Below are 17,243 nucleotides of genomic sequence, written 5' to 3'. Positions count from 1 at the left end.
TCTTCTTCTTCTTCTTCTTCTTATTATTATTATTATTATTATTATTATTATTATTATTATTATTATTATTATTATTATTATGGTGGCGGTGGAGTTTAAATTAGGCCCGCCCGACGCGTCCTGTTTCTCCCGGAAACGGAAGTCGTCTCTCGGGCAGAGACAGCAGCCTCGGCTCGGTCGGTGACAGCAGCAACCGTTACCGCTGATAGCTAACGTTAGCTCGGGTCTGGCCGCTGCGGGTTGGCTCGCTTCGTTTCTTTCTTCGTTTGGAAAATAAACACTATGGCGGCCGCGGATCACCGGTTCTCGAGTGACGGCGGGCCGGCCAGCAGAGGAGGGTTCCCGGCCGGGGAGAGCAGCAACGACCGCGACGGTTCGGGTGGCGGCAGCGGGGAGAGCGAACGGGAGCGGGATCGAGCCACCTTCGAGTGCAACATTTGCTTGGACACTGCCAGGGACGCCGTCATCAGTCTGTGCGGACACCTGTTCTGGTACGTGCTGGTTTCATTTGTTTCGCAAACACGGACTTAGTGTGGTTTGTTTAGCCGCCTGTTAGGCCTTCTTTTGGGTTGTTTCTAACGGCGGAATCACGCCCCTCGACGCTCCGGTAATCAGTCGGTTGTGAACGGGATAAGAGACTATTAGATAACTCTGTGAAGGGTGTTTGTCTTCAGTATGTAGCTGAACTTTATTTAACCCGTGAACTAAGCCGCCTTTTTAATGCCTTAAAGAGTGATCTCATGTCTTTTAAGGGAATAAAGTTTCTGGAATCAGCAGATGTACACCACCACAGTGGATTTCAAATTAATCAGTCTGGGATTGAAGCGCAGACTCTCAGCTGATGAGCAGTTTCATAGCTGGATTATTATCAGTTCTCAGTGTTTCATGTCTGATTTAACAGACCAAGATAAGTGCGTACTGTGAAACCACACGAGTCGTTAAAAAGTCTGTGATGCAAGTTTTTGGTCAGACCACCCAGCCCTAGTCAGAGGTCACAGCTGCAGTTGGCGCCTGGTTTGATCGGTGACACATCAACTTCTGTGTTCCACCTCCCTGCTGATCATGGGCAGCTTTCAGATCAGGTTCACAATATGCTGAATGCACATAATGGGCAGTGAAAACGCCTTGTAGCTATGGCCTCGCTGAGCCAGAATCCTGAGATTAGAAAACAACATAGCTGACAAGTTTTATCAAAGACTGAAAGTAGGTGTTGGGTAACAGCTGTAATTCTAGTTTGTTCCATCACTGTTGGCTCTGGCTTTGCACAAGGCTCAACCTTCAGTCCACTCTGTGTTGAATATTTACACACGCTCAGTGATGTGGTGGCTTCATTCATGAGTTGTGACTCTTGGCTGAGGTTAATGTGGGATTAGGGCCAATCCGAAGGTCATCCTAATCGTTTCCAGCAGAACTGTAGCTGATGTCAAAGCGTAGAGGGCACCTGTTTGTAGTTTTAAGTCACAAAGGCTGGATGAGTGTGTTTTGGCAACAGAGACCTGTGTGGGCTTACACAGTGACATGTTTGTGATGTTTGTTTTCTCGGTTTCACAGGTGAGGCGTTTGCTGGGTGGAGAAAAGCTCAGCAGCAAACATGAAAATAAAAACAGACGTGTTTTAACTGTCCAAGATCCATCATATCATCTCATCCGCAGGATGGGAGCAACCTGTAATTTAACTTTTTATTTTGTCTTTTATTTGAAATGAAAATTCTGATAGGGTTGCAAAATCTAAGCAGGCAAGAACTAGAGCAGACCAGCTACCACTGGCTTCTCCAGTCTGCAGGTGACTGAACCAGAAACCCTGATAAACCTAAAGGCATAGAATGAAACATTGCATGTGTGGGGAGGAGGGTAAATGTGGCTTGTAGTTTTAAAAAGGCCTTTAAGAGCTCATTTAGACTACAAACCCCAGCTAAGCGTACATACTTGCATACATACATATTGTATAGACTTCAAGCACTTTATCTACGACTCCTCCATGGCCACATGCATGTTTTTTGGACTGTAGGAGGAAGCCGAACCTACCCAAACACAGGAAGAACGTGCAGATTCAACACAGGAAGGCTCCGGCTGCCAGTGGATTCAAACCTAGAACCTTCTTGCTGTGAGGCGACAGTGTTTCGCACAAATTGCATGATGTGAAATACAAGAACCTTACTAATCATTACACAATTCTGGTGCGGGTTTGTCTATTTTGGTCCTTCCAAAAGGACCAAACTCACTCTTCGCCCGGCTTTGTCAGGCTTAATTTAGTTTGGTTGAACTTTTTTTTGTTTATCAGTAACCTTTTCTGTTAATCAGTAGAAACAACCCTACAGTTAGGGGCACAGTTGCCTTACAGCGTTGTGTTTAGGCTCCCTCGTTACGTGCTGATGTAATTTAGTTGCCGTGTTACTCGTGTCTCCCTCTGCTCTCTGAAGTCCTGATGAAACGGCGATGATGAAACCGTCAGCAAGGATAGAAGAACACCTTTAGATTAAAGTTGCATCAGCGCTGCAAGCCTACATCTAATCTTTTTTAACCACACGAAACTCCCAGCCTTTCACCTGATCAGCCGAGCATTCATTCTGACTGTGTGTGGCCGATTCTCCATCGGTAGACTCCTGCTAGTTTATACATTGTGCAGCTTCCAGATTTATGTGTGAGAGATGTTAATTTCCTTTTAACACTTCAAGGTTAATGAGCGTGTGACATCTTTACAGTCCCAGAGTGAGCGCACACTCGAACATACTTGTCGTCCACACAGGCTGCAGAGCAAATGAATTTGCTCCTCCAGGATGAGAGCTCATCAAGTTAGAATTAGAAATGTATCAAAAAAATAAATATGCTCATTAATATTATCCAGTAAGCCTCTGAAAAGAATCCCGCGTTTCAGTTGAGATATTTAAAACCTTAAAGAGTTTGACATAAAGGTATGATTATAAAATAGTTACATTTAGGTTTTCCTTAATCTGACTGGAGACATCCCAAACCCTCTTTTGGGAACCACCAACTTTTAATCACTACATAAATCTACACTCATTGGTTACTTTTAGGAGTTGGACCCCTTTTTGCCTTCAGATCTGTCTAAATTCTTCGTGGCATATATCGAACAATGTGCTGCTCCATATTGATATGATAGCATCACACAGTTCCTGCTCATATTATGATGAGAGTCTCCTGTTCCATCACATCTCAAAGGTGCTCTGAGATCTGATGACTGTGGAGTCCATTTGAGTGCAGTGAGCTAATTGTTATGTTCAAGAAATCAGTTTAAGATGATCTGAGGTTTGTGACATGGTGTGTTAAACTGCTGGAAGCAGCCATCAGAAAATGGTGCACTGTAGTCATAAATGGTTGGACATGGTCAGTAACTATACTCAGGTAGACAGGGGTGTTTAAATGATGCTCAGTTGATACCAAGCGTACCAATAAAATATCCTCCACTCCATCAAACCACCAGGAGCTTAAACTGTTGATGCAAAGCAAGATGGATCCTTGCTTTCATGCTACACCTAACTCTGACTATCATCCAAATACTGAAATGAACACTCGTTAGACTAAAGGTTTGACCTGCGTGTATTCAGAGATTCTCTTCTGCATCAGGTATTATTTTCACTTCCTCGATCATGTCATGCAACAAGTGGTTCTTAGGATTTTTTTGGTCGACTGTATCTTGAGATGTTTGTGGACAGTCTTATTCTTTGCGATGAAAACCAGTGCATCATCCATCTCTGGGGGCTGAAATGAGGCTGTTTTTAAATCGGTGTGTTTGTGGTTTGTTGCACACTCCCAGCAGTAAACGTGACTTTGAAATGTTTTCCGGGAATAGGCTAATGTGCTGTAAAGCAGTGCTGGATCTTTTGAAAATAGTTATATATTGTAGATATTGATATTTTACAGTTACTGCTTAGAAAGTGATTGATGATCTTTTATCAACAGCAGTGCAATTATTGATTCTGCTTATAGGTCACATTGTTCAGTGTAAACAGTGTAGAAATGAAGCATAAAAACAAAAGCTTGCATGCAAATCAGGTGTGCAGTATAATATGGCAGGATTGATAAAAGATGTTGGTTAGGTTGGAGCCTGACAGATATGGAAGCAGTTCTCTATTTGATGTTTCTGCTGTGTTTGATTATTCAGGCTCACTAATGTGATGTGACTCATGTGGATAACATAACTGTCCTATGCCTTCTTTATTGACGCTTATGGTTAACTTAAAAGTGGTTAATGACAAGCATAGATCAGACTCGAACACGTTCTTAACAAGAGAGCAGAAATTTCTGGCTTTATCTGGTGAGGTGTGGACAAGGTTTCGCAAGAGTCTTTACAAAAACAACGCTACTATGAAAAATCAGAGCCTCGGGATTAGTTGGTTTACTTGCTGTTCAGCCTGACGCAGTTTTCTATTGAGATAAGATGGAAACGTCTTCCAAATTAAGTAAATTTTACATGGAATGAGCCGTACGGATTATTGGATTATTATTAATCTCTGGCTCTTTTCCACAGTGCGTTTTTTGTCCTGTCCCGCTCCCCTCAGCCCAGCCTGGTTCTGGTCAGCCTGGTTCTGACAGAGGTTTCTTCCTGTTGAAAGGTTTTTCCTTCCTGCTGTCACAAAGTAGGGTTTTTGTTTTGTTAATTGCTGCATTCTTGTTTTAATGTTATAAAATGACTCAAGTGACGTCACTTGAGTCTGTGGTACCGTAAGGAGGCATATAGTCTGCATTCTGGCTTCATTGCCACTTACTGGATATTAAGCAGCTAGTTTCAGGTTGTCTAAACGTGTGCCCACATGCTTAGTCAGAGCTGATAGGTTTGTTTTATTAACTTTGGCTTTGCACTTTGTTCAGCTGTTGGTATCCACGAGAAAGCCATTCTCAGCAGCAATCTGATAGCTGGTATTAAAGCAATGTACACACTGAGACGTGCTGTGAAAGTCTGAGCATGTGTGTAAAGATTTGCAGATTAACACAGGGTTTTGTGTTATGGATTGGCTCTGCTGGTTGTTAGTTTGTTCACATTAAGTTGTGGACTTGGGCTCACCTGATGCGGTGAATGTTACGTAATTGTTATGGTGTCAAAAACAAGCCCTGCCTGTTCCCCTGCATGACTGGGGTTAGAGTAGAAAAGAATTATATAAGTACTACTGCACTAGTTACTTAACGTTATCAGTTTATCTGACAAAGAATCTCTGGCGTTTAGAAAGGATTTACAAACAGAAAACAGTTGAGGCACTTAGAGGAAACTTTAACCACAGAAATTTGTTTTCACCTTTCTAGCACACTTAAGGTACAGTTAAATCTGTTGATTGTGTTTTCTTTATAAATATTGCCAGTGGAAAAATGTTCTGCTCACTTCAAGGAGAAATTTTAAGTTTTATACTTTTTATTCTTGAAATCTTTAAACCAACTAATCTAAGTTTCTTCTGATTGGCTACCTCTGACAAACAGAAGGTTAAAACAGTAGATGAATGGGGTTAGAGGAATGCGAGTGCTGTTCCAGCAGGGCAAGCAAGGAAAGCACTGCTTGCACAGTGAAGTGAAACTGATCTCCCTCTTTTCATCTCAAACAGCATCTCTCATTGCTGTTTGCAACATCCTTTAAATCTGGCATCTTGTGGCCACAGTTTCCTGTTGTCTCTGGAAGCGGGTTTAACTTTGCTTCAAGTGGAATCTGAAGCACCTCTTCATTTCACAGGCTTGTCCATGTCATTGTAAAAATAGTTTAAGTTTGTCAAGCTGAGAGCCCAGCAGCTTTTCTTACGGTTTGCTTCTGTCCTTTGTGGATAAACCTGTGTGATCTGTAACAGTAATGGGAAACCATTACTGGACAATCTCCTGTTCATTTTCTCAGCTTGCGTTTCAGTAAAAGTCACAGCACAACACTGACCTCGTTATTTTAACCTTTGCCCATGTTTAATATGAACATCCACCACTGTGACAGTAAATAAGAAAATGAACAATAGGTTTAATATTTGTCTGCGGTGTGCTCACATGAATTAGGCCAGAAAGAAACCCAAAAAACACAGTTATGGGCTTTGTGTAGTTTTGATAACTGCAGTTTGGTGCATTGAAAGTTGAAAATCAGACTTTTAGTAATTTGTTTTTGTTTTTAAATCTTTAATGGTATAATATGTTGATCAGGTCACAAACAGCTGGTCAATATTTTAAACAACTTTTTTAATTTATCAGCTGAATAAGTTTCAAGTAAGAACTCACGCTATTAACTTAAATATATTGACTGTGATTTAATGTAAGTGCACCAGGACTCTTATCTTTGCTGAGGTCTGCTGTGGGTAGTTTGGTCTATTTATAGGGGTTTTTTTGTTTTGTTTTTTTTGGTATCCAATGAGACAGAATGTCAGTGGTGCAGATCATATATAAAAGATGGATGCATAAGCCAAAAGTTACTGTATTTGCACATCCACCTCTGTCAGCAGCCACCAACTAGTTTTTTGTACCAGGCTGTAAATATGTTTTTTCTTATTCAAGGTTGGTAATTTTGTGTGGATGACACAAAGTGACAAAAACTGTTTCTGTTGTTTGCCTTGAAGTAGCTATAAGCTGTTAATATGAAGAAATATTCAGCACTTGAGAACTGTTTGTCTTGAAAATACCTCAGTGTTGGGGCATCTCCCCAAACCTGCATCCTGCCCTCCCACAATGCAGCAGCAGGTTGGCCTGGCCCGCAGTCTTGAAAACAGATGAAGCCAATTAATGCAAACAATAGGGAGCATTTTAATCAGCCACCTTTGAGGAGCAGGTTTGTCTGTTATTTTAACTGAAAGATGCTGTTGTGAGAATGTAAATTAATCTTTTCTTTTCTCGCTCTTTACAGCTGGCCCTGTCTTCATCAGGTGAGTGTTTCATACTTCCTGTAGTGTGTTTTTACAGGGTTTTTAGAGACTTGATTAAGCAGTTCAAGGTCATTTAATTTCAATATTGAAAATTGTGATATTTGTTTTTAAAGTGTACCTGACTCACAGCTCAAAATTATGATTATTTATATTATACTGGAACTTGACGAGGCTCCTCAGCTTTCTTAAATAAGCTGATTTCCATTTAAGTAAACTTCTTTTTGATTGGCTGCCCCCCACAAGGTTCAGACAGCAGGTGGGTGGGGCTTTTTGTGCTGAAGCAGTCTGTAAGGGCTCCTAGCATTTAGCTCAGGATTATTATTGGCTTCATTTTAAGGGGGTCAAACTAACAGCACAGCGAGGAAGACCTCAGTGAAGGTCCACAGTCCTGAGAGGAGGCCTGTAATCAGCACAATCAGTTCAGGGTGATGATGTAAGCTCAGTGTGGAAGCTGCACCTGTCGGTTGATTTAATGCAGCTTAAAGATGCTAATGTACTTAATGCCTCCTCTTACTGCCACTTCCTTCACCGCTCACCACTGTAAACATGTTGTGCTTCACATCTCTTGCTGTAAATAAAGTTTTAGAAAATGCAGTGGGTAGTAGAGCAGGGCGATATGGCCAAAAATATTTATCACGATATATATTTGAAAATTTGCGATAACGATATAACCGACGATATAATTGATGCGAGACAAAATACAACTCCACAACATTACTAGCGCAAAAAGACAACCTTCCATTTATATTCACTTAAACAAGAAGCTGGTTTTTATGTACATTAAAGCTTTATAAAAATGTAACAGTACAAATGCAAATTCCTTGCTGAAAGTTTAACCAAAAGGCATTTCCACTAGAAATGGGCTGACATGTCCTGAGCATAACCATATATAATATCCACTGAAGTTAAAAAGAGGTGCTTTGCAACATTAAACTGCAGTGTGCATTTTTCGGACCATAAGGTGCACGGTATTATAAGGCACATTAAGCGAAACAAAGCAGTCAGATAAATCAAACTTTATTAAACTCATTCTTCTTGCTTCCTCCATTTCTGTACCATTGATTCATTAATGTTGAATTCTCTGGTAGCTGCTCTATTCCCATGTTGTTGCAGTATATTAATGACTAACCTCGTATTGTGGATGGATTATCTCAGTTGTTCTCCTGACTGAAGTTTGGTCCGTTTACAGCATCCTGCCATGCGATTGCATTTGTCTCTAACCATGAAGAACCTTCACGTTAACTTTTATAAGTGGAAAAGTGTTAGTGTTCGTCCTCCAGCTTCACTGTTTATGTTATGCTAACATAGCTGTGTTGCTAGCGATCACGTAGCACATCATTATATACCAGCTAGCCCAACTTCAGTAACCCTACAAACGTCACTGCTGTTTAGTTTCCTGTCTTCATTTATGTTGCAAGTGATAGCAGAGGTGTACGTTTGATTTTTTTCAGAAATCTCTCAGTCAGAACATGCTATATCATGCTTAGGTAACTAGCGAAACTAGCGAGCTAACTTCCGCTAGCTTCCTGCTAACTTCTAACTCCGTTAAATGTAATAACTTTTGTTTTCATGGATGCCTGGAAGTTAAACTTTATAGTTACACCTGGTAAAGCAGCAATGCTGATCGTTTTATTAAAGATGAAAGAATTTAGACAGTTTTTAACTCTAAGTGATGCTGCAGTGTTGTTTCACCTGAAGCATACGGAGTTTAGGACCCAGATTACTCCCAGATTTAAGAGCATCTTAGAACGGCCGCTTGCATGTTCTGCAAAAAAATGTGCTTTGTTGTGTATCTGACCAAACCAGTTCCACATCACGGAAGTTGCACCATTTTTACAAACCAATTCTGGATCATCTGTTTCACTCAACAATCGGCCATGTGCGTATGAAAACAAAGGCACTGCGCATGCGCGTTTTACTCCCATTCTATCGCGATATTTCATTTTCCTATCGTTGCCTAACATTATACCGGTATTACCGTGAACGGTATAATATGGCCCAGCCCTAGTGGGTAGCGTCACTTAGGTTCCACTCTTGAATCGGCAAATAAAGATCGGTTTGTGTGACGTGTATTGCAATCATTTTGACATCCTTCTCCTTGCTCTGCTCCTCCTCATCAGTGGTTGGAGACGCGGCCAAGCCGACAGCAGTGTCCCGTGTGCAAGGCGGGCATCAGCAGAGAGAAGGTAATCCCGCTGTACGGCAGAGGGAGCTCCAGCCAGGAGGACCCCAGGTGAGCAGAGTCTTCGGTGTGTGTGTGTCTTTTTTGGTTGTTAGCTTCTGTCTGTTTGTGACTGTTTCTGCTGTTTCAGGTTGAAAACTCCACCCCGGCCTCAGGGGCAGAGAACAGAGCCTGAGAGCAGAGGCGGGGTGAGTTGGTTTATATTTTCACACTGGTTTTTAAATAAAAAGCTGAGTTTAGCTTATATTAAAGCTTCTTTGCCGGGTTTCTCTCTTCGCTCAGATGTTCCGCGGTTTCGGGGACACTGGCTTCCACATGTCTTTCGGCATCGGAGCGTTCCCCTTCGGCTTCTTCACGACAGTCTTCAACGCCAATGACCCCTTCCACAGAGCAGGTAAACAAAGGAAATAAAGTCTTCTGCTATTACAGCTGAACCCCAGAAAATATCAGCCTAGAGATATAAATAAAAATAATATAAAGTTTTGTCGTTAACAGATATTAATTATTGTGCTTTTGTATTCATTCAAACTGAGTGTATAACAAGGCTCTCTGTGTGCCTGTAGGAGCCTGTGTGTTTAGTAAAAGTCCAGCTCAAAAGAATTTTAGCAAATCCAAAAATGATGTTTGGATTTTCTTCCTTGGATTTACACATGAATGCGTATGATAGTTGTAGGACATGCAAGCATTAGCAAATCCGTAGTCAGGCCTGAATAAATTGACTCATCAGTGTGAATAATTACAAGACTGCGAGTCTGAAGCCCTCAGGTTATCAGTGTGCTAAATGATTGGTTTTAAGCAGCATTAATCCCCTAAGCCACGATTAAAACCCTAAAAGTTTCTTCCTTGTTATTTCTCCACGTTTCACTGCTGGACCTGTTTAATTGGTCTTTAATTTCCCATCTTAGATTTAGTATAGTTTCATTTTAAAGCACGTGTTTTCTCCGTCACTCATCTCCAGATACTTGTAATAGATTCTATTTTAAATTTAAATTGACCAGCATTATAGTGAAAACTGTTTCCCATCAGTCTCTCTTTGCTGGGGGTCAGCACAGTCTCTCTTGTGCTGATGTATGGAAGGTCGTTTCTACCACAGGAGCAAAAAGAATACAAATGAACACTTTTTTTCTTTTTTCAGAAGTTGGAGTTAGAAAGCTATACATTTATTTATTTTTAGTGGCAAAATCTTCCACTAAGGAGTTTGTACCATGAATGTGAAATTTGCTGTGTGAGCATGCAGTAACACTGCCCTCTAGAGGTCAAAATGTTCCAGTGCACATCGCGTTTTATCAATGGGAAAACTGCATCAGTCTACTACCCCCCCCCCCCCCCCCCCCCAAAAAAAAAAACAAAAACAAAAAACAAAACTAAAACTCAGATCAGGCCGTTAAAATAGATCTAGAACGGAGAAGAAAACGACTAAAGACATGTGGGCTCAGAGTCAGTTTGGCACAGGAAATGATCAGAGCAGGAGCAACCTGAAAATTGCTCCAGAACTGGATGCAATCCAGAGGTGCACAAGGAAAATTCCCCAAGGAACAAACTATGAACACTCACAGCTATACTAAACTTCACAATCCTTCTCCTCTTCCTGTAGATCAGTACGTCGGTGACCACCAGGGCAACGGCAACGGCAATGGCAACAACGGCAATAACAACTGGCAAGACTCTCTATTCCTGTTCGTCGCCATCTTCTTCTTCTTCTGGCTGCTAAGCGTGTGACGCAGACCTGGTGGCGGACACACAAGTGATTATTGATGTCTGAGAGGGAGGGGCGCATTAAACAAAAAAACAAAACGGCAAACACAACTCGCACACTTAACTCGAGCCACAGACACACACTCGCGTTCCATTTTCTAACCGGAGGGGGTAGAGGGAGGTTTGTGTTTGAGACCATGAATACAGAAGTTTGATTTTTCTCTTCCTCACTATATCAGATCACTTCAGGACCCCTCTCCTCCACCTGCTCTTTATTTATGCAAGAAGTTCACTGGAAAGTAGTGCAGCGCCTGTCCCCCAAGGCGAGTAAGCCCTCCCAGTGTGCACACAGCTGTAGATGGATGCACAGAGAGCATAAAGAGGCAGTATTACATGATCAGGGTGAGCTACGTCGCGAGATCTTATTCGTCTTTTGGTGTCCAGTGTTGCAGAAGAAGAAAGCTGGGTGGAGCAGTCTTTAGGAAAGTGGGTTTTCCTGAAGCACAGAGAGGAAGGGTGTGAGAGGGGTTAGAATACAGGGAGGAGACGTTGTCGTAGAATTGGCGACAGACAGAAGCGGCCCTGTGGGATGCTTTTGTGTTTTGTTGGGTTTTTTTTCTTCTTCTTCTAAACATTTGTCTTAACAAAAACTGCCTTCGCACTGTGAAGCTGTCTGTAGTCGGAGCTGCCCTACACCTCGGGGCGCGTGCCGTTGTCGGACCACTTGTTCCTTGTAGTTCCCTGTGTGTTTGGGGGAAAATGGGCCGGTTAGGTTGTTTTTCATGCCCACATCAGCTACTTTAAAGAGTGTGAGGTGCACGGTTAACAAAAGGGGGCAGAATAAATCAATATGCAGGATTGAAAAGCAGCAGTTTGGTCTCCTCACACATGATTAAAAAAAAAAAAAAAACAGATCTAAATTACGTCCTTTGATTTTTCCTGACTGTATGTGTCTGAGTGCGTGTGTATACATTCTGTATTTGTACATATGGATATTGTAAATGCTGTTTTTATGTATTTCTGACTGGAGGACCAGCCGTGGAGAGCAAAAGAGAACAAGATGTGGGTCTTGAGATGCTTCTTGCTTTTCGGAGCTCGTTTGATTTAAAAAGTTAATAATCCCCCTCCTGAGAAAGCAGAATTTTGTTGCCCCGCTAATGTGATGATTTGACAAGGCTTGTAGTTCTTTTGACTGTACAGCAGAGTAACTGACACAAATTCATTTTAATGTGTTTAAAAATGTGAAGTGCAAAGTGTTAAGTGACCCCTGAGTTTTTTTTTGTTTGTTTTTTTGTTTTGTTTTGTTTTTTTTCTTCTTGAATATTCTAGTCAAACATGGGCCAAAATAAACGAATCGGAGTCATAGCGCTTTATGCTTCATGTTTTCCCACATCAGAATCTCCCCCAGTTATGCAGAAATCAACTGCACTCAAGTGTGAGTTACTAGGAGTCTGATGAGCACTTCTTCCTCTTATAATTTTTCCCCTCTTCAGACACACTTCACACTGAAAGGTGAGCTCTGCCTGGGAATCCAGAATGACTCAAGCAGAGCTCCGCTGATTTGCATCCAGGTCTTTAGCACTTCAACAATCATATCGGGGTCAGAGATGAATGCGGGTCCTCTATAGTTGCCCAGGGCTCATCCTCTCTCAATACTTGATGTTGTGAGGCTTATGTGACACTAAAACGAGTGATGGAAGTCTTTGGAGAAACATGGAGACGTAGTGCAAAACCAAAAATGAACTAAGATTAAAACATGGTCTCGTTCTGTGTTGTCTTTTTTTTATTTTTTTATTTTTTTTATTTTATTGAAGTGGGCAATTAAACAACTGAGTTAACTTACAGAAAATGATCAAGTTATTTATTGAAAGCTTCTCAGATGTGATCATTTGCTACATTAAAAGCTGACCTGTTGTGATTTTTCATTATTTTTCTGTCATATATTTATGCAGTCAGAGGTAAAATGGGTGTTGTGCTAAAAACTGGGACTTTTCCTTTGTAACAGGAATGCTGTTTGTGGCTTAATATCATTCACAAGGGATTCATTTGACATGTTTCACATATTATAGGCCAGGGATCCCCAATCCCAGTCCACGAGGGCCAGTGTCCCTGCAGGTTTTAGATGTGTCCTTGATCCAACACAGCTGATTTAAATGGATAAATTATCTTCTCAACATGTCCTGAAGTTCTCCAGAGGCCTGGTAATGAACTAATCATGTGATTCAGGTGTGTTGACTAGGGTTGCAAAGGGGCGGAAAATTTCCGGTAAATTTCCGAAAAGTTTCCGGTAAATTTCCATGGTAAATTAAGCTTGGGAATTTTTGAAATATTCCATATTGGAAACTGTCCATGGAAATAATGGGAATTATGGAAATTAATGGGAATTTAGGAGAACTAACTGGGAATATATTATTTCCAAGCATAAATATAAACAGAAATCATAAGAAAACCTCCATGCAAAATGTTTTCAACAGATTTATTTGTAAGTACAGTAGAATAGAACATGTTTCAATAACTTGTTTCATGGATGAATAAAAACAGAAATGTTGCGTTCAATATTACCATCCCGTAACCCCGCTCATTCAAAAATGCCACTTATCCTCCAAAACGTCCCATTAAACATGCAAATCTTCCTTCAAGCAATCCTCTTTTCTCATTTTTGCTCAGTCAATAGACTCTTCCTGGACCTCATCATCATCCAACAACATGTCCACTTCCTCAGGATCCAACTCTGAGTCTTCCTCTTCAGTGTCACTTTCCAGCCTTGTTGAGGATGGCTCTGTGTCAGGCTCAAAGAGCCGTAGGTTTGCCCGAATGCCGACCAGCTTTTCCACTCTCACATTTGTGAGCCTGTTGCGAACCTTTGTGTGGGTGTTCGCAAACAGTGACCAGTTGCGCTCGGAGGCGGCTGATGATGGTGGGATTTGGAGGAGGATGGAGGCTACAGGTGCAAGGGCCTCAGATTCACATAGTCCCTTCCACCAGGTGGCTGCAGATATGTGCCGGCATGACTGCCATATTCCATCCCCTTTCCAAAGGCCTTGCTTTGTTCGATACTTTGCCAAACTGCCTAGAACTTTGCCTTTATCGAGACCCAGGTGGTCAGACATGGCTGTAATGACCGCATAGGCACCGTTGATCTCTTCCCCAGAAAGTATGCCCTTGTCATATTTGGGGTCCAGCATGTATGCTGCTGCATGCACTGGCTGCATGAAGCCAGTGCATGCTCCCTCTGCTGTTCCAATGACTTGACCACAGCCGTTTCCTCTGCTTTCAGTAGTAGGGAAGTGGGCAGAATTGTCTGGATTTCTTCTTTGAGTTCTGCAAAAAGGCACTGGACATCTGACAAGATGGCACCATCCCCCTCTATCTTCGCTATTGCTGCTGCAATAGGTTTGAGGATTTTCTGACTGCTAGATACTCTTTCCCAGAACACATCATCCAAGATGACCTTCTTGATGTCACTGTCGATGCCTACAGACTGGGATATGGCCATCTCTTGCAGAGACTCCTTTCCCTCCAGAAGGCTGTCAAACATGATAACAACACCACCCCATCACGTTATGCTGGGAAGCTTCAGTATAGTACTCTTGTTCTTTTCCTTTTGCTTTGACAGAAATGTAGCGGAAGTTACTTGTTTGCCTTTAACATATTTCAGAACTTGCTTCACTCTCTTATTCAGAGTGTCCATTGTTTTTAGTGCCATTATGTCTTTTAGGAGAAGATTTAGTGTATGGGCTGCACAGCCAATAGTAGTTATATGAGGGTAGGTCTCCTCCACATGTGCCCAGGCAACCTTCATGTTGGCTGCGTTGTCAGTGACCAGTGCAAAAACCTTATCTGGTCCAAGGTCATTGATGATCACTTTTAGCTCATCTGCAATGTATTGGCCTGTGTGTCTGTTTTCCTTTGTGTCTACACTCTTGTAGAACACAGGCTGAGGAGTGGTGAATATGTAGTTAATAATTCCTTGTCCCCTGATATTGGACCATCCATCAGAGATGACTGAAATACAGTCAGCTTGGTCAATGGTCTGTTTCACCTTTGCTTGAACTCGACTGAACTCTTCATCCAGTAGATTAGGAGACAATGCATGTCTGGTTGGGGGAATGTATGCTGGTCGGAGAACATTCAAAAATCTCTTCCAGTACACATTGGATGTCAGCATCAGGGGTGAGCCAGTTGCATAGATTGCACGAGCGAAACACTCATCTGCGTTTTTCTGGCTAGTGTCATCCATAAAATCCTCCGATGCCAGAGGGACCAGGAGCTGATGAGTGGGTATCTGACTCTGATACAGCTGAAACAGATTAATTTTCCCCTTGAGTGGAACTCCTGGCTGCTGCATGTGTTGGGCCTTGAGGAATTTTTTTGCACTTTGCAATGTCCTGCTGCATTTTTGTGGCATTCTTCACGTACGTCTTATCACAATACTTACACATATATACAGATTTCCCTTGTACATTAGCTGGTGTAAAATGTCTCCACACATCAGATGGCGCACATGGCATTTTTCTGTAAAATAAAACAAGAGCTTGTAAAAATGCGAATGCAATGCAAGAGATCGTAATAATACAATTGCAATATGATAATAAACAGATATAAATAGTAAGGCTAGCTAAACAACTGGAATGATCTTCAAAACAAAACAGCCAAATGAGGAAGCTAGCATCTTCTTTATGTTATACTAGCTATGGCTTATTTAGCATCTAACAGATGCTAGCATTTTATTTAGCATCTTATCAGATTGCTATCTACCAGATTAATACATTTTTTGTGATATTCACAATTTAAACATTTAATGAATATATTTTCCCATAATATCACCAAAACTTACCTCACTTGTTAAGTCCACAGGCTCAAATGTGTGCCTTTAATACTCTTTGTACTTCAGGCTCAAAAGTGTGGTCCATGTGTACATGTGATGGAGGCATGCACAGTGCCAGTAGGTGGTCTCAATAGCCATGCAGCAAGCTTGTGCTCTGTACATGTGATTAAGGAATGGCATGGATATTCAAGTGTATTTGAATTGCATTTGTTTGTTTTTGTCAATATTATGCTAAAATATACTTTGCTCAACTATATTTAAGTTCCCTAAGAAGAGCCAACCTTCAATTTTGAAAATTCCCACTTTATTCCCATAAATTCCCGTTAATTCCCATTTATTCCCATAAATTCCCGTTAATTCCCGTTTATTCCCATGGAAAGATTCCATCTTTGAAAATTCCGGGAATTTTGCAACCCTAGTGTTGACCCAAGGTGAGATCTAAAACCTGCAGGGACACTAGCCCTCGTGGACTGGGATTAAGGACCCCTGTTATAGGCCAACAAGTTATTTAAAGCAGTTTAAATACAGAAAATCACTTTTTCGCACAATACTGGCTCTATGTGGACTGATAGCTCTACAGCAACCCCAGCACCCTTCCCTGGTTGTATTAACCAGGGAATGGTGCTCTGTTTTTTGGGGGCTCAGCTCCTAGTCATAATGTCATGCATGCCAGTGCCTTGTGATTAATATTAATAGAATACGATGTTTTCACATTTGCAAAGCTCAAATCAAACTGGATAAACATTACAATGTTACATTCAAGAGCAGCTTAATTAATTGGATGAGCTATTGTAGTTTCTAAGAGTAATTTGAAGTAAATAATCAGAGATTTCAATCTAATCCACACATTTTAGGGTGGAGCTTTTAGTTGGATGAGATAAGAAACATGCACAACATTATTTTAGTCTCCTAAGAGTTCAACTGATCATCAAGCACTTAACCTTCCTCTTGTGTTAGGGTAACAATTAGAAGAAACAATTAAATCCTTAGACAAAGCCTATGTTTTCTCCCAGGAACAGGAAATGCTGAGCTTAATACACAAGGCAAAACTAAAATCAAATGAAATTATTGATTTAAAACAAACCAAAAAAAAGAATGAAACAGAACTCGATTGTTAGGACAAAGACGGCACTTGCCAAATTTTGAACATGGGAACAAATCAGGTTGATTTCTAGCTAACCAGTTGAAAAAAGAAAACCCATATGTGCTCAGAACACAGTACTGGAGCCTCAAAGAATAAACAAAACTTTCAGGGACTTTTATTCAGACTGGAAAATTAAATATTCATAAAATATATTTAATGAAAATAATTGAGGAATAAAATAATTCTAGGTAAAACTATGTAAAAATAGAGATTTCAGTGCTACCATTCAGTAGCTGAAACATCAAATGACACATATGCTTTAAAAGCATTAATATTGGCTCATCTATGACAGCATGGTGGGAGTTTTTAAAAATCTTCAGTCTTCATTAATCCCATGCATACACCCATCTGGAACAACCCCGAAGCCTGACAAAACAATAACATGATAAACTTCCTAGATTGCAGTTGTAAAGGAATTAAAATGCTCCAAACATATATTTATTTAGAAATAGACTTCATTCCATCTGACAGATTAGAATTACAATAAGGGATTAATGTGAATACATTTTTAGACCATCATCAAATTAATTCTACAGTGAAAAAAGAAATTTAAGCCTAA

The 17,243-nt window shown here is 41.0% G+C and overlaps 1 protein-coding gene across 1 annotated transcript; it reads left to right on the top strand.

The window, feature by feature from the left end:
* The first annotated feature begins 69 nt into the window (after nucleotides 1–69).
* On the top strand, nucleotides 70–12,640 carry rnf5 (ring finger protein 5). The gene is made up of 6 exons (XM_082521725.1): nucleotides 70–491; nucleotides 6,817–6,835; nucleotides 8,956–9,068; nucleotides 9,148–9,205; nucleotides 9,300–9,411; nucleotides 10,612–12,640. Exons 1-6 carry the CDS (start codon nucleotides 283–285, stop codon nucleotides 10,734–10,736), a joined length of 636 nt encoding a protein of 211 aa, XP_082377851.1. The 5' UTR covers nucleotides 70–282; the 3' UTR covers nucleotides 10,737–12,640.
* The last annotated feature ends 4,603 nt before the right edge of the window (nucleotides 12,641–17,243 follow it).

The sequence above is a fragment of the Aulonocara stuartgranti genome (genome assembly GCF_965226115.1).
Source record: "Aulonocara stuartgranti genome assembly, chromosome: 22".
In the NCBI taxonomy this organism is placed as follows: domain Eukaryota; kingdom Metazoa; phylum Chordata; class Actinopteri; order Cichliformes; family Cichlidae; genus Aulonocara; species Aulonocara stuartgranti.
This window is presented reverse-complemented; position numbering and strand designations above follow the sequence as displayed.

Excerpts from the sequence above, each read along its gene's own strand:
- rnf5 (XM_082521725.1), top strand. The coding sequence starts at position 283 with ATGGCGGCCGCGGATCACCGGTTCTCGAGTGACGGCGGGCCGGCCAGC. Across the intron at positions 9,206-9,299 it reads AGCCTGAGAGCAGAGGCGGG|ATGTTCCGCGGTTTCGGGGA; the intron begins GTGAGTTGGTTT and ends CTCTTCGCTCAG. Across the intron at positions 9,412-10,611 it reads TGACCCCTTCCACAGAGCAG|ATCAGTACGTCGGTGACCAC; the intron begins GTAAACAAAGGA and ends CTCTTCCTGTAG.